This window comes from Poecilia reticulata, chromosome 21 (assembly GCF_904066995.2).
Source record: "Poecilia reticulata chromosome 21, P_reticulata-male-v2, whole genome shotgun sequence".
NCBI lineage: Eukaryota > Metazoa > Chordata > Actinopteri > Cyprinodontiformes > Poeciliidae > Poecilia > Poecilia reticulata.
This window is the reverse complement of record NC_088850.1, coordinates 2,131,093-2,152,559: the sequence shown is the minus strand read 5'-3', so window position 1 is coordinate 2,152,559 and position 21,467 is coordinate 2,131,093. Positions and strand designations below refer to the sequence as shown.

The following is a 21,467-nucleotide window of genomic DNA, read 5'->3' as shown; positions in this document are numbered from 1 at the left end:
CCGCTGCTCCACCACGTCCTGAGAAATTAAACTCTTACTACGATCAAGACATGAGGAGGAAGACGCTGTTGATAGATAGATAGATAGATAGATAGATAGATAGATAGATAGATAGATAGATAGATAGATAGATAGATAGATAGATAGATAGATAGATAGATAGATAGATAGATAGATAGATAGATAGATAGATAGATAGATAGATAGATAGATAGATAGATAGATAGATAGATAGATAGATAGATATTAACATTTCATTGGAGAAATTTGATTATCTCTCTCTCATAGACTTGGCAGTATAAAATTGATAATAACTTTATATCCATTTTAACAGGTTACACTTGATTCTGCTGTGGTGCCTGTGGAAACAAAGTGCATGAAGTTTGTGCTCAGGTGGGAAAACCCTGAGGATCACATGGTGGGACTTCTGCTTCAAACTGCTCACTACAGTATAGCATTGCCTCTGTCATCCACCAGTTCACTGCAGACTGGCACCAGTTCACTGCAGACTGGCACCAGTTCACTGCAGACTGCCATCCGCCAAGGACCCAACATGGATGTCTTCTTAAGTTGTAAACCCTGAGTACATGCTGTTGAAATAAAATGTATATGTCTTTTGTAAATACATTTTCTCTATCAATGACTTAAATTATTAACTGTGGTAATCATGTTTGTGTAATGTAGTAACCATGCGGTGTTTAATATAGTTATTAAATAGATGTTTTAAAGAAACAGCCACAAACCTTATGTCTTTTCCACAATAGCAGTTTTAATTTGAGCATTTCCTCTCCTCCACATACTTTGTTGCCAGATGTGTAAAATTTACAAAAAGAAGCAATTTAAATGTAAAAGTTGCACATATTTAGAGAACTCAAGAGAATGGTTTTTTACAGAACTCTACACAACATCAATTCATTTATTAATAGATACATATAGATATTAACTACAGAATAGATACACAAATATTTCATTTCTAACAGCTGCTAGCAGTAGTGAGTGTCCATCCAAGAAGTGTGACTTGCAGGAGCAGAGAGGCTCTGTACTGGTTTGTCCTTTTAAATCAAGAGGCCCAGGATACTTTGACTAGGCAGCAGATGTCCCACAGCTGATTGACTGAATCTGCCATGGGCAGAGGAACAGGATCATCTCAGATATGGTAGGTTGTTCGGTCGGCTACTGTTGAGAAAGATGGACGACAAAACAAATGGAGAAATTATGAATCACATCAGAATATGTAAATTATTTGGCAGATGGTGCTTAAATCAATATTTAAAATGCTTTTCCAAACAACAGTGTTGGAAGATGTAAGTGATTTTAGTGAAACTTAACAACACAGCCCTGAAAGGCAGCGGTGTACGTGTATGTTTCCTAACTGTGGCTAAAGCTGCTGCTAGCTGGTTTACTCTCCGATCGGAGGCTGTTTATTATATACACAGTCAGAGAATGTTGGATTGACAATGAGTAATAACGGTTATATAACACTTAAATGCTGTATTATTAAAGTTGATCAAGTGAATCTCGAAACGTTACAGCACTGACAGAGAGGTGTATATTTTTCTTAACTGTGGCTAAAGCTGCTGCTAGCTGGTTTACTCTCCGATCGGAGTCAGTTTATTTTACAGAGTTAGAGAATGGTGAATTGACAATGAGTAATAACAGCTATCTAACACTTAAATGCTGTTATTAACCTTACCTTTTATTATGTCCTTAAAATAATGAGTATTCGTGAATTTTTCAGTCAGGTATCCTGAGAACTGTTGAACTGAGGCCGAAAGCGCCACGTAGGCAGGCATTCACAATCGATCTGCACACGGATCGTTCTCTTTCCTGTTTATTGACCAATAGTAGAAGAGCTGGACGTAGAAGCCAGTCCACCTCATTAGCATACAGACGAAGCACAAATACAGCGAGGAAATAACACAGAAATAAATAGAGAAATAAATACAGAAAACTATACAGAAATAAATACAGGAAACAATACAGAAATAAATACAGAAAACAATACAGAAATAAATAGAGAAATAAATACAGAAAACAATACAGCAAATGGAAATATATATTCATTCTTTTATTTATATATTTCTACTTTTATTTTTATATTGATTCTTTAATTTATTATTATGTTGGATATATATTTATTCTTTTATTTATATATTTATTCTTTTATTTATTTACGTCCGATATATATTTATTCTTTTATTTATTATTATGTCCATTTTGGTCCTCCATAGAAAAAGTCTATCTACTGAGGTAATCGTTTAAAATGTAAATTTCAAGTAAGTTCATGACGTAGGCCCACGAGAATTGGTCACGTGATCTTCCCCTCTTTACGGGTTTACGTCATCCCTGCCGATTGAACGGCCGCCTCCTATTGGACGAAGAAGCGGAAGCGACACAAACACTCTGCTAACATCAACACTGACCGTTTCTCCTGAGTTTGTGTCTTTTGGAGGAGTTTTTGGACCCTCATGGCTTTACCAGCCCAACTCAGAGCCATCCAGCACCATCTGCGGACCGCTCAGGAGCATGAGAAACGGGACCCGGTGGTGACTTATTACTGTAAGTCCTCAGCTAATGCTAGCTGTTAGCTCCTCGGCTTTGTTTACTTGGAAACGGGGCGGCTCTGCTTTGGCTTTAACTTTTATTCAAAGTGTTTTAGAGCGAAATTTCCTTAGTGATAAACACCGGCGGGATAAAAATAGTTAATTGTTAGTGACAGGTTATCGTTTGAGCAGTTCAAACTTTAGGAGAAGGCTAACGCTTCCGTAGCATAATACTGACTACTGTTTGAGGTGGAAGGTTTCTCGTGATATTCTTAACTTTAGGCTGAATTCTGACTTTTATAAATGACTATATATATTCTGGGACGTTTCTGTTGGCATGAGCAAGTGTCTGTAAGTCTGTCAGACATTTCACAGGTGACCATTGTGTCAGAATGACGCAGCAGGTTAAAGTTCCTGTCCAGCAGGTTCAGGTTGTCCGCAGATGGCTCAACCTGCAGGAATGCACCGAACCCCTCTACGGTGGTGCGTTAAAGCCTCAACAAAACAAAACAGAAACGGCTCACAGTTTCTATTCATGTCCAGTAGATCTCTAAAGGAGGCTGTCCAGAACCCAGGCTGATCGTCATTAAGTCATTTACAGCGTTTAATTGGACATTTATCCTGTACAATTCATCTGAAAAACAATTTGTTTTGGAAAAAATTAAGTATTTATGTAAAAAAATGTGGGAAAGTTGTGACATTTCTTCAAAATTGATGCATCAACTTAGAAGATCTAAAGTTAAATGAAAATGCTGAAATCACAGGTTAAATTCAATTAATTACATTTTACTTTCTGAAGGTTTTGTAATGAACTCATATTTAATTTAAAGTGGATCTGATTCCTGTTTGCTCTTATGAGATATGACAGATTATGACCCCTGATCAAAGCATAATAACTTCCTGCTGTTTTATAATAACTACTTAAGTCACAAAACATTTACTTGAAATGTGAAACTTAGTGACTCTGAATCATCTGCAGCTTCAATGCCTTATGGTGTCCCGCAGGGCTCAATTCTGGGCCCTCTGCTTTTCTCTCTGTATTTACTGCTTCTGGGTTCTATACTTAGGAAACATCAGATCTCATTTCATTGTTATGCTGATGATTATCAGATTTATTTGCCCCTGAAGCAGAAGGATGTCCATCAAACATCTCCTGGCATGTCTAGGTGATATTAAAGCTTGGTTGGCCTTGAACTTTTTAAAGTTTAATGAAAAGAAAACAGAGGTGATGGTGTTTGGACCCAGTGGCTCCTGTGAGTCCTCCTCTGTTGACCTTTGACCCTTGGAGGTTTATTTTAAACCTGTTATTACAGATCTTGGTTTTAAGGTGGACAGTGATTTTAAACTGGACAGCCAGATCAGAGCCGTGGTTAAGTCCAGCTTTTATCATTTAAGGCGATTGGCGTCAGTGAAATCTTTTCTTTCCATTTTGAAACAGTGATCCAGGCTTTTATTTCGACTCTGTTGGATTACCGTAACTCACTTTATCTGGGAGTCAGTCAGTCGCTGGTCTCACGTCTGCAGCTGGTTCAGATGCTGCTGCACGATTTTTAACAGGAACTGGAAAGAGGGAGCATGTGACCCCTGACCCCTGACCTGGCCTCACTTCACTGGCTGCCTGTATATTTTAGGATTCATTTTAAAATTCTTATGTTTGTTTTTAAATCACTGCATAATCTTGCCCCGGCTGACCTCTCTGAGCTTCTTCACCCCTACGTACCTTATCGGTCTCTCAGGTCAGCAGATCAGCTGCTCCTGGAGGTACAGAGATCCAGGAGGAGCTCAGAGGGTCAGAGCTTCTCTGTCATCGGCCCAAAGTTATGGACCGACTTGCCTTTGCAGGTCAGAGACGCCCCTTCACTGTCCACTTTTAAAGCTCGTCTTAAAACCATCTATTTTACTTGGCTTTCAACCCCAGCAGGATCTAGTTTTAAATTGTATGTTTTTGTTTTTAAACTGTAAGTTTTTATTTTTTTTATTATGTTGTGTTTTAATGTGCAGCACTTTGTATCAGCTGTGGTTCTTTTAAAGTGCTTTATAAATAAAGTTGGTTTGGTTTGAAATAAACTGAGTAGATAATAGAAAATTACCTCTGAATCTGAACAAATCAAAAGTAAAGACTCATAAAATAAATTGACAAATATTATTTATTCCAGATGTCCATGCTCATAATTATTAGATAAATTTATAAGAGGAATGAAGCGACAATAAAGTTTACTGATCCTGACTCGTCCACCTTGGTGGCTGACAGTTAAAGGGGTTTAAAAACTTTAAGATTCCTGCAATTTGACTCAGAAGTATGTAGCATCCTGAATGACCTCTAAAGACTTCGTACACATTGATGGGCGTTGATGACCGCCAGCTCCTGTAAAGGTGTGTGTAAATTCAGAGGCTGCATCTTTTGAAGGATCTGGTCGGCCGGGTCTTTTGAGAGATACAGTGACTGAGTTTGGACACACCCTGTGACTGAGTAACGTTGTCAGTCTGAGGTGCAGCAGTGAGTTTTAAGGCTGGGTCCTGTTTGCACACATGAAACATTACAGGAAGTTACTGAATAGAATGTTGTCCAGATTTAATTGGAATATTATCAAAGCTGATCCGACCAACCACAAACAGGCTGGACTGAAGGATCGACTCGAGTTTCTGGCGAATTTAAACTTCCCTTTAAACATAATTACAATAATAAAGAAGAGGTGCTTCATGCTTTGTGTAACGTTTGAGGAAACCTTTAGATTTCTCCGGAACGTTGAGTCACTCGGCGTTGAACCATCCTGAATCAGCAGCTGTGACCTCGCGTTTGTTTCCACTTCCTCTGGTTCTGACTCACCGAGCTGCATCCTGGGATCAAAAGGAAATTAATTTAGTAATTTCTGTGAGTGCTCTCAGACAGAGGACTCCGTATTTGATGCTCCACTCCTGAGCAGATGCGGTTGAAGCTTTGAAGTCTTTGAAATGCTTGGTGATTGTTGTCATTATTGGAAAAGTTGCTTCTCAGAAATGGAAAAACTTTCAAGTTTGATTGGTAATTTTCTAAAAGCGTCTTAATTTATTTTTCAGTCGGTCTTTTCTATACCCAGTTGAAATCAGAATTTTACATAAACAAAAAAAAAAAATTCTGTCTGAAGTTAAATCATTTTAACTTGGGTCAGAATTACTACAATTATTTTCTGTTTGCTAAAAGCCAGAAAACTTAGCACGAACATTTTTTAGACTTTTTTTAGTCATTTTCATCAAAATTATTTCAGTATCACGGTGAAAGAAAATGGATGGATGGGATGATTGTCTTTTAAACTGTCTGACCTGAGTTAAATGTTTTGGGTTTTCATCCACACGATTCTCACATTAGTTAGTTCTGGTCCATTCCTCCTGACAGAACCAGGCTTAAAAAATAAAAAATTTAAAAAAAATTTGCATGCCTAAATATTGTTTTATTAGTTGTTAATTCTGTAAAAGCGGTTTTTAATCTGTATTCTGATAAATTACATTCATGTGAAAACATGGTCAGTATTATTTTACTTTAAGAAGTTCTCATTGAATGCTAATTTATTCATATTTTAACAGTTTAATGTGTAGTTTATCAATATATTTTCCCATAACTCACCCTTTGAATACACTCTCTGCAGACCCCACACATCCTGGACACAAACTGTTTAAACTTTTACCTTCAGGTGGCGCTGCAGAGACAGATTTCTCCCCCAGACTCTGCTCTGTCACATGAAACCGTCTTTTTCTGACTTTATTAAAATAAATGCCTCTGCTATGCTGTTTATGTGTTTCCTGTAAAGGTTACATATTTATACTTTGATCTGTTGCTCTGAAAACCAAAGTTAAATTCCTTCCCTGTGCCACCATGTTGTCCAGCAGAGGTCTCGGGTTTGGGTTGGATGTGGGTCAGACGTGGCCCAGTGATGGCGCCAGGCCACTGGAGGTCAGCAGCGCCACGTGTTTGGGCCGCTGGGCCAGCTGGGACTCGTTGGGTTCTGAGCCGCCTCTCTGCAGACGGTCAGGCTTTACGACAGAAGCAGCTTCAGGAACGAGCTCCAGTCTAGTTTCCACTCAGATCTGCTCGTGATGTGCAAGCAGTTTGAATTTCCTACGTGTCCCAGACAGTAAATGCACCATCGGTTACAGATGAGGCAGCTGGATCTGGTTCAGGAAGAACTGGAGAAGTGATTGAGACATTTTCATAAACGCAGAAAGAAAAACCAGTCCGATTGGAATGTGTTTGATCAGAACTCTCATCAGAGTCCTGAGGCTTTTATCCATCCCTTTAATCAGCGTGTCAGCCTGCAGATGACCCAGCTGATGCTCGGAGCGGTCCGATCGCTTTCAGCTGCAGTCAGAACCATGATTCATTCAGCTGTACTGATTCTGCAGAACTCACCTGCAGCTCGGCTGTTTGGCCGCGTTACAGACACCGTTTCACACTGATTGGGTCGCTGACGTTGCTAATGGCTCCAGCTCTGGTTTTGCTGCCAGTGTTTGTGAATTATGGCTGGTTCTGATGCTCTGATCGTGTGATTTCTGGTCAGGTTTTACTTTGGCAGCGTTAATGTAAATATTTTACTACTCTGCAAATATGAACCCAATTCAGAGCGACTGGATGCCTGTGGAAGCAGCTGCTGGGCTGATTCACTGTGCAGCCTATGAGCTTTCATGGTGTGACCCGATTTAACACCTTATTGGGTTTAAAGATGTGGGTCAGAACCGTCCAGGCTGTTCTTTAGAGCTAATGGACCTCTGGAAACCGTTCCAGAGTCAGGAAGAACTCGATCCGTTTCCTCATATCCATCTTTTAACTAGAGCTTCAGCAGAATCTGGAAACGGCCTGGAAAATTCTGGAATATCGTTGAAGTGTTTTCCATGTGAAAGGAGGAGAAAAGAAAAGAAGTGGAAAAATAATCTAAACTTTATTTCCTGTTTCATCCATCAGTTCATCATTCATCTATCAGTCTGTCCTTTCGCTTGTGCATCCATCCACCCACCCATCCTGATCTTTGCAGAAATATTTGTGATAAATTTAAAAGATTAAGCTTTTCTATTCAAGCTTCAAGAAATGGAAAATGTATTATCCTGGAGAAGTTTGTAGTTTTGACATTAAAAAGTTCTGAACTGCTTTGGACGTCAGTGAGGAGGAAACGGCAGCAGAACGAGGCTGAAGTCACCAGCGCTGATCAGCAGAGCGTTTCTGTTTCTGGCTGGATGTTTCTCAGGATGAAGACGGGTTCTGTCCTGCCTCTGCAGTGCTGCGTCTCACACCTGCTGTGGAGGAAAAAACAGTTTTTAGCCTTTCTCACACAGCTTTAAAGCGGTTTCCATTTTTATCTGAGCTGTAGTCAGCAGCAGCAGGAAGTCTTCATCGTCCTGAACTGAGATGCTGAGACGCCATCATCTCAGAGAAAACCAGAAAACACAAAAATCAGCTGGTTTCTAAGCCGCGAGTTAAGAGAGATTCCTGTAAGCTGACCAGCAGAGGGCTGAACTGGGCAGACTGGGAGGAATGGGACGAGTGGGAGGCCGTCCAGCTGCTGCGACAGAAGAAGCCTTTGTCTGTGCGCGGCTTCCTGCGCTGCGAGGCAGCATCCATGTTCTGGAAGCTGTGAGCAGCGCAGGTCCTGCTGACCGGCCCGTGAAACGGGACTTTGTTCTGCTGGTTGCTGGTTCTGATGACGCTGAAAACAAAGCGCTGCCGACGGCAACGAGACGACCCAAAACACGACAGAGACATTTAACTGACCAGTCGAACGTCTCTGTCCACCAAACTGCATCTGGTTAACGCCAGATGACCTGCAGGCAGGAAAAACTTTAGCTAATGAATATAATAAATGCAGAATTAACGGCTAAAAACGGTGAAAATCCTCTGAACCAGAACATCAGCAAATGGGAGATCTGTGACGTTAACGGGACTTTTGGAAATAAAAATCTCCGGGGACTGAGGGAAAGTTTGTCAAAACATTTTTCAGACAGAAATAAAAGTTCTTCACTGGTAGTAAATGTTGGAAAATGTATTTTTATTTCAGTGTAAAAGGATTTTCTGGTGGGGAAACTTAAAAATCCAGTGAATAGATTAATGAAGCTAAAATCTGGATTTAAAAACAAGAAAGAAAATCACTGAAATTATTACATTTACCTTGAAAAATCCTACTGAAAATAAAGTAATGCAGATTTAGAAATTAAAAGAAACATTATAAGGAATTGTGCCATAAAAATATGATGTGATTTTAAAAGATTACATTTTAAAGAGTTTTCCTTGAAGAAAACAATGGAAAGTAAATGGCTTTAGAAAATACAGGTCATGAAGTCAGTGTGATTTTCTGAAAGTTAAAGTCCTTTAAAATATTTGTGTAGAAAGTCTTATAAAAGAAAATACCTTGAAATAATTAAGGTTTAAAAAAACAAATTTCCTCTGAAAACTTGATATTTTTAAAAGAAGCAAAATTTAAAAGACCTTGAAATAATAAAAAAACTCTTCAAAATTGTGTTAATTTACTTTTGTAATAATAAATATCTTAAAAAAATCTATTAAAGTTTCCTGAGAAATTACAGGAATTAAAAAAAGCTTTTAAAAAAACGGTCAAATGAATTAATTTTTCTTCAGAAAGTAGATAATCATTCACCTTTAGAAGATAATTTATCTGAAATGAATGTTTGATTTTGAAACAAAATGGTTAAACGCGTTGCGTTGAAAACTCGTTAATGGAGTTGTGACTCTCTCTCCTGGCTTTCGAAGCCACTAATGGAGGATAAAGCCGAGTTTTTTAAAGTTTTGTGAACATGTCCGTCCTCCTGCAGGTCGTCTCTACGCCATGCAGACCGGAATGAAGCTGGACAGCAAGACTCCAGACTGCAGGAAGTTCCTGATGAAGCTGATGGACCAGCTGGAGACGGTGAGTCTTCCTCCTCCTCTTCCTCCTCCCTGTGTGTGTGATCCCATCTAGGCTTCCAGGGACGGGTAGTTTGGCAAAGTGCAGGTAATTCCTGCCATTAGCTGCACTTTAGCTGAAGATCAGAGCTTCATGGTGGCATGCAGGCTGTTACGCTCTGCAGGAGGCTGTGTCTTCCTTCATCTCCTCTCCACAGAGGGAACCAACATAATCATCCTTTTTAACTTTTTGCGTCACTTATGTTGTATATTATATGCAATCCTTCCACTTTGCAGTATGTTATGCCTCTTTCTGATCATTTCAATTTAAAATCCTAAGTTTCTTCAGATGATAAGTCATGGAGTCAGGGCTCTGGTTTGATCAACAAGAAATGCCGACTGGGGTCAGACTGTCAGCTTTTACAGAAAGGTCAGAGAGAGTCCATTTCACTCTACGACCTGTTCGAACTAACAGAAACACACGGTCCGCAGCAAGACCTCTGATTTTAGGGGAAATGTTTTCTTTTCAAAGAAGAAAGAAGGGGTGAAGAACAGAGGAAAATGGAAAAAATAAATAAGAAAGAGAAAAAGAAAAATGGGAAAAGGAAAGGAAAAAATAAGGAAAGTGAAAAAAAAGATAAAAAAAGAGGACATTGTATTTGTTCACAAATAATAGAGCTAAGAAAATGTCAACAATTTGCCCTTGCAATATGCATTTTGCAAAGAACTAAGTGGACGGCAGTAAATGTCTCCTGATTGTCTGAGTACGGTGCTTTCAGGTTCTCTGTGCCTGAGATCCAGTTTATGATTGTTTTTAGATGAGGAATAAGAAAAGTCACTAAAACCTTGTTGAGACGGACATTTTTATTTTCCAAGAGATGAATAAACTTTATCTGAGGTTTATGTTTGCTATGAAACACTTTTATTTATTATTTATCATAACATTCAATAATTTTTTCGCCCATTTTCCTAATATTCAGACTTGGCAAATAAATTACCAGTAGTTGTAGTAAACTACACAACTGTCATGTATGTGTGACCATCATACACATATGACTGAGTAATAAAACCAGTCTATTAGAAATCATTTAGTTTTTATATTTGAATAAAATGTTGTTTTAAGGGAAGATTCAGGTAAAATATTCATGCTGTTCTGCAATAAATGTTCTAAACTTGTTGTTTTAAGTAATCCTGATTATTTAAAATTCTTGTTCAGAGCCTTCGTATCTGTTTCTGTAAAAGATATTTGGAGAAACGATGAGACCGGCTGCCTTAGCGATGCAGACGGTGCAGGAAAGAACAATTTCATCACCTTAAACAAGCGTCAACCCAAACGTTTCCACATTTCTAGAGTTTCTGTGCAGAAGCTTTTGGCAGATCTTTAAACCGGACATAAACCTGGTCTGTGTAGCAGGAGAGAAGAAGAGCTGCAGGACTTTCCTTATTAATCACTCAGAGCCAATTAAAGCAGAGCCCGTTCACCCTGGAGACAGTTTTACAGAAGCTCTGGAGAACTTTATAACGTCAGTCTGGATGCAGAATCACTTCCTCAGCTTTGATGCAGTTCTTCAGTTTTCAGATTCATTAACCGTCCTCAGCTGTGCTGCATGGTCTTAAGTTTCACAATGCATCACTAAGCTACGACGGACTCCTTTTAAAATTAGGACTAAGAACATCTGGGTTGAGTAGAAGAAGTGAGACGCATCCGACATGTTTCCATCTCATCAAAGTTGAAGCTGACTTCTTGTCTTTTCCCTGCCTTTAAAAGAGTTTTACAAATACAAGCTGTCTGCTGGGATCTCCCTAGAGAATAAATGAATCGGCGCATTAGCCATCGCAGCTTTCTTTCTCCCTGCTGACTGGCGCAGCTGGACTCATTAAATCTGTTTTGCTCTGTCATCGTCGGCTCTGGTCTCGGAGGGTTCGCTCTCCCTGGGGAGGAAGAAATCATTTGTTTAAAAGCTGATTTCACTCCAGAGCTGAAGCTGCTGACGTCTGTTTGACTCTGATTAACAGGTGAATCCATCTCAATACATTCATGAAAGACCATTCTGTCTCATTTCATGTTGTTTTTAGTGATGCATTGGATACACTACTGTCATTTTTATTAATATGAACTACAATATATGACTTGTGGAGTTCCTCAAGGCTGCGTTCTCAGTCCACGTAAATTCATCTCACACAACTTGATATCATTGTTAGCTTTCAATAACTAATTTGGTAATCAAATTAGTTCATTACCAAATCAACTAATTGTGCATATAAATACATAATGTATATAAAATGTATATACATTTTGCATTTAGGATTAAAAACCTTTTTTGTCTGTCAAAGTTTTCTACCCAGAACTTTGATATCCAATTATTAATCAGTTAATCAAAAGATAGTTAACCGATTAGGAGGAAAATCTGAAGACATTTTCTCCTCTTAAATGTTTATCATTAATATTCCAGCTAGAGCAGTAAAACATATTATTGGTAAATATTGTCAAGATGATATTCAGTCATCACATTGACCTCAACATTACCACTGCACAGTCTGTTGTCAAAATGTTGCAATATCAGTTTCTTTGAGCTTTAGCATCTTGCTAACTGAGCTCAGAATCTTAGTGACCAAAAGTGCCTTTGCATTTGTTCAAAACATCTACTTCTAATTTGTTTTGATGACCTGAAATATATAAAAAAAGAGCAGACATGTCCAAGGAGTTTGTGTAAAAGCTAAAGTTCTTGATGTTGATGGTTCCGTGATTCAGAATCAGTCTTAGTTTGGAAGAAGTGACCTTCACCTTCCACCACTTCACATGTTTATTTCAATAAGCATCCTAAATGGCCTTTAAAAATATCTGACTATTCTTGCATTTCCAGAGTGAAGGTGTTTTTTTTTTCTGATAAAACATGAGCTTAACATGGAACCCAGAGAATAAGACAGAGTTTATGAGATTCCTTTGATCCCAGGTTCTTTGTCGTCCTCCATGGTTTTACATTCCTGTGCTGCTTAACACGTCCACTGATCAAACCAGAGAACAGAGCATCTATTCAGGCCTCTCAGGGTCCACCTACCGGGGGAAACCAGAGTGGTTTCTTTAGTGCTTTTACTAGAAACCTGAAGCCCTGTTGGACACGGTAACAGAGAGAAAGAATGGAGCTGAAAGGACTGGAGAAAACATGAGCCTGATGTCACACCAGGTGGCGCTCACTTTGGAGAAAGCAGTTCTTAAAGGTTCTGGATTATTTTCTTTTAATCTTTACTACAATATGTAAAACCAAACGGTTTTAATCTGCGAGTTAAACACCAGATTACAACAAATCAGCCAACAGGAAGCTAAGCTCAGCGTTTCTGCCAAGTTTCTCCACCGACTGTGTGACGTTTGTTTTGCAGATGAAGAAGGAGCTGAGCGAAAACGACTCCATCACTCAGGAGGTGGTCGGCAACGCTCACATCGAAAACTACGCCTTAAAGCTGTTCCTGTACGCCGACAACGAGGACAGATCAGAACGTTTCCACAAGTAAGGAACTGACAGAGAAGACGATTGGTGGGGACGAGACGGCGCAGGCCGGGCTGCTCCTCGATGTCAACACTTTGATTATGATGCGTTGGCTGTCGGAGCAGCACAGTTTGCTTCTGAAGCAGATGTCTGTTTGTTGTCCAGCTGTTTACGCCACCAACCACCGCCACATCTGGCTGCGTTTTATCCTCACGGCTTTCAGACACAACACGCTCTCGCGCAGCATGACTTCATGTTTCACGTCTTTTGAACCTTTTGTTTCCTAGCAACAGGCGGTGACTCATGCGAAGACTTTTCACTTCAGACCACATGTTCAGGTCTACATGTAAACAGCCGTGTTGGGTTACTGTAGCTTATACGTGAGGCTCAATGCAGCAGTCTGGAGACTTTTACTCCATTTATCCTTCACAACACAAAACAGTTGATTACAGGGCAGCTCAATACTTCCAGGACTGCAGCTGTGTGTCCATTGACCGTGTAGTTGCACAAATTGGAATTACAAAAATAAATTTGTTTAATGGAAACGCAGCAATTTTGAAAAGGAAAAGTCAAATTTTTCACTAAAAGGTTTTCGCGCTAGGAAATGCCTTTTCTGCATCACACGAGTCGTGACCAACAACCAGACGTTGTTACTGGCAGGAGAGACGAAGACAACAGGAAGTGGTCGTAGGACGATGGCGTGGCCAGATTTTTAATGACTTGTCGTGTGAACAAACTTATTCATGTGATTTCAGTTGACTTTATTTAATGAAGACACCACAATTGGAAAATTGTGTTTTTTTTCCCAACATTAGCATAATATAGACAAAAGTTTATGGGCTTTTATAATGGAAACGCAGCTAAAGTCCTTTGTACAGATGGTGCCAAAAGAAAGAAGAGCGTGGCCACATTAAATTGAGCTTATCCTTACAAATGATCTGTACATGATGTAAAAAAGAACAATCACCCTTTTTACATTAAAAAAGGCAAAAGAGGAAAATGAAGCATATTAAACAGAACACAAAAACACTCAAGCTTGTGTTTCTATTCATATTAGGACTTTTTATTGACTTCCATTCATTTATGCCCAACCCAAACACTAACCTCTACCATAGCCAGTATGTTGCTAACCATAAATATCATACCTTTAAACATAATCCCTAACCCTACAAGAGAGACTCCATCACATCAGGACCAGACTTTGCTCCCCATAAAGTCCATCAGTCTTCAGAAGGTCAGTGTATAAGGTCCTAAATATGCTACAGAAGCGACTACACACATATACAAGCATTTTGGTGATCATTACTGCACCTACCTATAAAAGATATTGTGTTTTGGCAGAGTTAGGTGGGGTGAATGTCCCATTTCCTTGCTTGGAGCAGGTCAAAGGTCAGGTGTCCCGAGAGAGAGATGCCATTTCTGATGCTTTTAGCCGTCTCAACCTGGACTCTGTCAGCTATGGAGAGAAGGCATCCAGTGGCCCCCTGAGATCACAACTATTTCCACATTATAACACTGCCACCACCATGCTTTCCTTCATTACCAACCAGGAAACCTTCCAAATGTTTAGCAAATGTCTTAAGGGTCCAGGTTGCTACCTCAAAATAGGGTTGTAGTGATACAATAATCTCACGATGCGATACACGATATTCTGCTCACGATACGATATATATTGCGATATTCAGCAAACAATACAATTCAATACACTTTTGCGATTTTCTGAAAGATTTTAGAGGGACAGAGTGATTTTGGTGACATTTTGTGACTGTTACAGACTTGGATTGAATTAATTTAACTGAAAACTGATTAAAAGCACCAACTACACAATACCTGGCTCTGGTTGGACACAGACTTAAAGTCGACAGCTGGACAAAATGAATCAAAGAAGTGGTGAGAAAACATGTTTCTTTTAATTGAAACAGTACAAACTGTAGCTTACATGCATTTGTAAAGTAAATAATGTGCATCAAGTACCTGGTCTGCATAGTTTGATACCTTTTTAAAACTTAGCATCTGAAGGAATCACTCTAAGCCTGAAGACCGAATCACTCTCCTGGTGAAGCAAGCAGTGAGTGAGCAAGGTGACAGTTGGACGTTACGATACTTGCGGATGAATATCGATTTTTTTTCTAGGAAAGAAAATATCGATATTATTACACAGCCCTACCTCAAAATGTGTGTTATTGCTTTTTTTATTAATTCATTCTGTGGTCACTCTCCAATAAAGCTTTGCTGTTTAAAATCTGCAGCTTAATTTACATTTCAGCTCTTGAATGAAAGAAAGTAATTGTAAAAAGCTCCCAAAACTTGTTTATGGAAACTTCAGTAAAACCTCTATAAGATCGTATGGATTGGTACTTCCATCCCTAAAACCGATCAGCCTCTCTCTTGTTACCAACACAACTGAAACATTAATGAAAGCCAGGCCAGGTGGGTTGGATTCTCCTCCTAACGGTGGCGGTAGGTGTGAGGAGGAAGCAGCAGGTTGTAAAGGACGAATAGCACCAGAGATGTTTTCAGTGTAAACAGGCAGTCAGAACCGTTCTGTTTCCTGCAGCTGTGTTTAACAAGATCAAGTCACATTTCTGCTCCGCTGAACGCAAACAGCCTGCAGTTTAATGAGAAGCAGCAGGCGTCTGCAGTGTGTTTACACAAAGGCACAAATAATCAGCCATAAATACACAGATTTGTATCTAATCTGAAGCTCAGAGGTGAGTTGGTAGAAACCCAACTAACCTCTGATGGCGTTTCTTCATCTTCTCGCCTTCACTCTGCCTCCATGAGGGAACAAACTCGGACGTTTACATCCACTTTTAACCGCCATGAACATCATCTACGTGGCGACGTTTCAGTGTTTTATTTGCGCTGGTCTTTTTCCCGTTAGAGATGATAATTCAACATCCATCCATCCATCCATTTTCTTGCACCATTTTTCCCTCAGTGGGGTCGGGAGGGGTGCTGGTGCCCATCTCCAGCCAACGTTTCAGGTGAGAGGCGGGGTCACCTGGACAGGTCGCCAGTCTGTCGCAGGGCAACAGAGACACACAGAGACACACAACCATGCACACACACACTCACACCTAGGGGCAATTTGGAGAGGCCAATTAACCTGACAGTCATGTTTTTGGACTGTGGGAGGAAACCGGAGTACCTGGAGAAAACCCACCATGCACAGGGAGAACATGGAGACTCCATGCAGAAAGACCCCAGGCTGGGAATTGAACCCAGAACCTTCTTGCTGCAAGGCAACAGCTCTACCAACTGCGCCACTGTGCAGGTTCAACATGAACCTCCAAGCTTCTGGCATTGTTTTGGGTGGATATTTGGTTGCTCTTGTTGGCAGAGTTTGCTCTGTGGAGGAGACATGACAAAGTATCAGTCAGGGTTTGGGGAAAGCTATTCCAAAAACTTAATGTTGGTCTCTTCTTATTGGCATCATTGTCCTGTTGGAGCAATGAAACGTGTCCAAGTTGAGTCTAACGAACCCACAGTGTGCTGCTAAAGTCAGAGACATCATTCAGCTCCTCCAGGCATATATTTCATGCTGAATTCATATTTTTTGTGTCTTAGTTTTATTCGTTTTTGCAGATGCACATTTTATGTTTATTTCAAGCTGTCACATGCTTGAAGCACTGGTGTAAAGCACGGTGGTGGCAGCATGGCGGGTTTGTTTCAACAAGACACTAGGAACAAACAAATCCAAGCTGGTTCATTAACGGGAGGATTTTCCTCAGTGGAACCGCGTGGAGTGAAAATCAGTTTGATACTGAGCAGTTTAATGAAACAATTGAAAGTTTAACTTAAAATTTAACATGTTTTAACTCTACAACTATGCTAACGGGACACTTTATGCAGACCATCTCTCACAATAAGATCTTTATCAGTTAAATATAACTTTTTTTACTCCTCAGACGGACATAAAATCTCTTTATATAAACAGTAAAATATCTAACCAAAAACATCTCCAACATTTTTATGCATGCTTCTGCACGTTGTTGGGTCTTGGCACCCAGCGTGGCTAATGGGATCGTCATGTCTGAATGTCTCCCTGCAGCCTGAAGTCGGAGCATCCGTCACATTGAACCCCCGACCAACACTTTGAAGTCATGTAAATGAGAGCAGTTTTCCACTAAAACCCAGAAAACCTCTTGGCGTTGAACGGCTGTGATGCAGCAGGCGGCTGCTTGACAGGAAACATGACAGGAAAACTGACTGAAATGGGTCGAAACCTAAAAGCTTGTGAAGTTTGACGAGAAGTTTTTATTAGCTTCCAGTTTATGAAGCCATATTTTATGCTTAATGCGATGGGAGATGCTAATAAGCTAAAGGTTTCTGTGCTTATCTGTAGATCATTAGAGATGCAGCGTCTCTGTCCACAGTTTGCTGAGGCTCAGATCAACTTGTTGCATCACAAAACGCAGCTGCAAAGTCCAAACCTGAAGCATCTTCATACTTGAGAGAATGTTTTTGAGCCAAAATGTTGCATTTTAGGCATTTGTCTGCTTTTTCTGAAGTGGGAACAGCAGCAATATTTGAGGTCTTTCTTTTTTCTTTGTCTCTTTTTATTTAAAACCCTTAAACTATTTCAGTTCCAGCTGTGGCGTCTGCTGCTGCGCCAGAGTAATTTGTCTGTATTTCCACATCATTTAGCAGATGTTTCTTTTCAAAGCAGCTTCTAAATAAAGGATTTATTTATCCAATAAACACATTGGCCAGTTTAACAGCTTCTCAAACAAACACACCGAAGGACAATATACAACGCAGCTCGTTTTAGGTCTTCTGTTTCTTTCATGATTTTTGAATTTCTCATTCTTCAAGTGCAGAAGAAAACAAATAAAACATTTTAAAATGTGTTGTGTTGAGCTTGTTATCCATGCATTTTATGTGAAAGGAGTTAAAAGTTTAGGGTGAACATCAGAGTAAAGGGAGGGAGGTGTCGAGCGAATGATGTGTCGTCTTTTTCTTTCTGCAGGAACATGATCAAGTCCTTCTACACCTCCAGCCTGTTGATGGACGTTCTGTCTGTTTTTGGGGAGCTTTCAGACGAGGTGGGTGAGAACAAAACGACCTGCGTCGGTTCATTCTGCTTTAAGTTATCAAAAGAATTTCCCCCCACCCTGTTATTGTTTTATACAATTATGTATACAATTATGTGTGAAACAGAGTAAAGGCACAAACAAAACCCAGCTCCATTTATCACTTAAAACGCTCTCAGACTGTGCAGTATTACCATTATTGTTGCATTTGATGGTTATCTGATACTATCTCAGCTGTTTGTTGTGAAAGTTTCACTCGTTTGTTGAAAACCTAACTTCCCAGGACCATTTTCATTCATCCTCCCATTAATCTGTGCAGAGTGGTAAGCAATTACCAAACTCCTGCTGCTCAGCCAAACTACCCGACGTGATCAGAGCCAAACGCGTTCACAGATCCTGACGTGTCCCGCTGCATTCTGGGATAAATGGTGGGCAAAGGTGTTGGGCATTAAATCAAAAGGACCAATCATCACAAACCACAGAGAGGCTGATTGAAGGGGAGCTGTTGGAGGAAGTGCTGTTCTGTCCTCATTCATGTGGAGAACAGCAGCAGCTTCAGATCTTCAGGCACACGACGCACTAATCAGAACTTTAACATCTTTGTTCTGCTAACTTTTAATGGCTAAAGAAGAGAAAAAGAGTTATTTCTTCACTTTCTGACATATTTATCAGAGAATCGAATGGATTTCTGCAGATTAACTTCATATATTTTAAACTTTATCCAGCTTGGCTTGTAATTACATTTAAAGTAGCACAAATCCTAAATAAGGAATGCAAAGTCAAACCATCTTTCACATCAGATTAGCTTTAGCATCATTTCAAAACTGAATTGATCAGGTTAAAAAGTGCAGATGAGGAATTTCGGTTCTCCCTGTTCAGCCTGACCAGTAAAGTTTCCATTCCTCGTCTTCCTGCTGAATATTTCAGACGAAACCTGAAACAACCACAGTGACATTATCATAAACTGTCTCCAGTGAAGCAAATATTGCATCATCTAGCATTTATAAAACTGTGAACGAGGTACAGTGCATCGGTAAAGTCTGGTGGAATAATTAACAGAATGATGTAACCAGACAGAAACTAAATAAATGTTGTGCAAATTCTGATGTTTTAGAGACTTTTGGGCCACAAATCGGGTTTCAGGGTTTTTTTTTTAGTTGTTTTTCTTATTTTGATACAGTTTTATGGGGGGAAGAGGATATTTTTTAAAAATATTTCTAATAATTATGTGCTTCTGTGTTCATGAGGCCTGGACATTGTTACATTGGTTTGTTTTATCTTGGGTAAAACAAAGTGAAAACCCCTCTGATTACATTCATATTCATATTTTCCGTTAGTCAGTGGCTTAACGTTCGGATCAGTCCGTTAATAATGTGTGGCTGGAGAAAACAAAGCTGTAGTCTCTCCTCCTGAGTCATGAAAACATCAGCTGAACTCTGGTTTTGTTCTCACCGTTCGACTCAGACAGGAACGCTCTGTGACTTGGCCGGCAGACGCTGGTCCTGCGCTGAGGTGGTTCTGGTTCTGGTTCTGGTTTTTTCAGCAGAGCTTCATGTCTCTGATGATTTTCTGGTTCCAATCCTGACGCTGCATGTTGGACAGATTTCATCCTGACCAGAGTGTGAAATGAGGCGTAGTGTGTGAGTTGCTGTGAGCGGGTCAGCGCCTGGACCAGAACTTCAATAATTAACACGGATTATGAGGTTTTAGTTGTAAAGATTCAGGTGTTTTTTTTATGTTTTCAGTGATTCTGTGAGTCTCTTCCTGTCTGTGGAGCTGCAGGAGCCCACAGTGCTGCTCTTTCAGCATGGAAATCAGAATTTTAATAGGTTAATTTGATGCAAAAACGGATTTTTAACAGTTATGTTAAAATAATTGTGCAAACAGCAGAACTTCCACATTATTGGTGGAAAGTTTGCAGATCTCTTCATAGAGCATATGTAGCTCTACCAGCCTATCTAAGCTGCATTATTTTTTTTAGAAAATGTATCTCAGATGGGAAGCTGAGGGTCATAATGTTACTTAATATTACTGCAAAACTGCCAATCCAGGAGCGGCATTCATTTCTCTTGTTGCTGATTTGTTTTACCTTCAAGAGACGCGATGAGGAAGACAAGATATTAACATATCCAGTAGTGGTAAAACGGTTTCAAACGGTTAATGATTAAGGTATATTTGGTGTTTTAGCTGCCTACTTTAATCATTTAAAAGCATTTGGAAGTTTAAGCTAGGTGCTAGCTAGCTTTGCTGGTGGCTACGGAGAGAGAGGAGTGCTGGACATTACCCTGCCCTCTTCCCAAGCAGAAGAAACGTCTGTTTTAGGAATATCTTCTCCATTAGTCACCTGTTACTTGAAATGTTCACATAAAAAAGTCGCCCTCTTTCCCTTTTTCAGTTTCATATCACATCAGTGTTTCTTTCCCTGCTGGAAATGACCAACTTCAACCTTTAGACAGGCCAGGGCCAAACAAACACGGCTCTCGTCCGAAACGCCATTGTTTCTGAAAAACACGGCACTTATCTGGAAGAAGCAGGTCTTTCGACAGCCGCTCTTATCAGCATCACGTCAGTGCGTCTTGGTCCTTTTTGCCCCTTCTGCTCTTTTTTCCCACATTCCAAACATCCTGCCACCAAATCTAAAAAAGAGCAACTGTGATTATTTTAGACCAACAGGACTCCACAGGTTTAAATCGCCTGTTATCCAGAAAATTCATTTTCGTATAGGAGTGACACAGAAAGCGACTATTTAAGGCTTTTTATGGTGAAAATGTGCCTCAGAGTTGGTACGATGGAAGACATCCTTACATTAAGACCCATCTTTGCATAGTAAAAGGCCTAGAGTAACTCAACGATCGACCAAACACCCAGACGCCGGCTCTGTCCTTAAAATATCCCCAGGGTTGAGATTTAGGCTGAGTTTGGTAGTGAAGAGTGTCGAAACTGACTTTATGACACGAGACATAGCCTTTCATTTACAGTTAATAAGAATTAAGTTTGAACTCAAGACTCTGTGATTATCCCTTCGTCACTTTGTTCCAAGACTGACCTCCTGCTTGTAAAATATTGGACTTTTTAATCTTTTCCAGAACATCCAGCACAGGAAGTACGCCCGCTGGAAGGCCACCTACATCCACAACTGTCTGAAGAACGGCGAGACGCCGCAGTCCGGCCCCATCGGCATGGATGAGGATGAGGAAGCAGGTGAGATCCTCTGATACAGGCCCACTTCTTTAAGGAACACTTCCTCAGATGGCGGGCTTTAATCTGTGTGTGACGGTGTGTGTTCAGTCTGGCGTGGCATTGTTCTGGTTATCAGCTCTCAGGAGCTGGAAAGGCCTGCAGTCAAAGGTGTAGCCTCTGAAAGATTAGGAGAGTGTGAGGGGAAGATTAGTCATGTAATACGTTCTCACAGGCAGCAAGTTTCTGCTTTTTATATAAACAACTCTTTTTCTTTTTTTTTTACAATTGGATCTAAATGTTTTAGCCTTGGAAGTCTATTTTTTATTGCGTGAATAAGCTATGGCTTAAAAGAAAAAGAAAT

The 21,467-nt window shown here is 40.0% G+C and overlaps 1 protein-coding gene across 1 annotated transcript in view; it reads left to right on the top strand.

Moving 5' to 3' along the window:
* Nucleotides 1-2,356: 2,356 nt before the first annotated feature.
* The window catches only part of vta1 (vesicle (multivesicular body) trafficking 1), a 40,892-nt gene continuing 21,781 nt past the window's right edge, over nucleotides 2,357-21,467 (top strand). Inside the window, exons 1-5 of the mRNA XM_008397140.3 lie at nucleotides 2,357-2,559; nucleotides 9,336-9,430; nucleotides 12,784-12,911; nucleotides 17,863-17,938; nucleotides 21,013-21,127. Coding sequence (XP_008395362.2) covers nucleotides 2,469-2,559; nucleotides 9,336-9,430; nucleotides 12,784-12,911; nucleotides 17,863-17,938; nucleotides 21,013-21,127 — 505 coding nt within the window. The 5' untranslated portion in view covers nucleotides 2,357-2,468. The remainder of the gene's footprint in view (nucleotides 2,560-9,335; nucleotides 9,431-12,783; nucleotides 12,912-17,862; nucleotides 17,939-21,012; nucleotides 21,128-21,467) is intronic.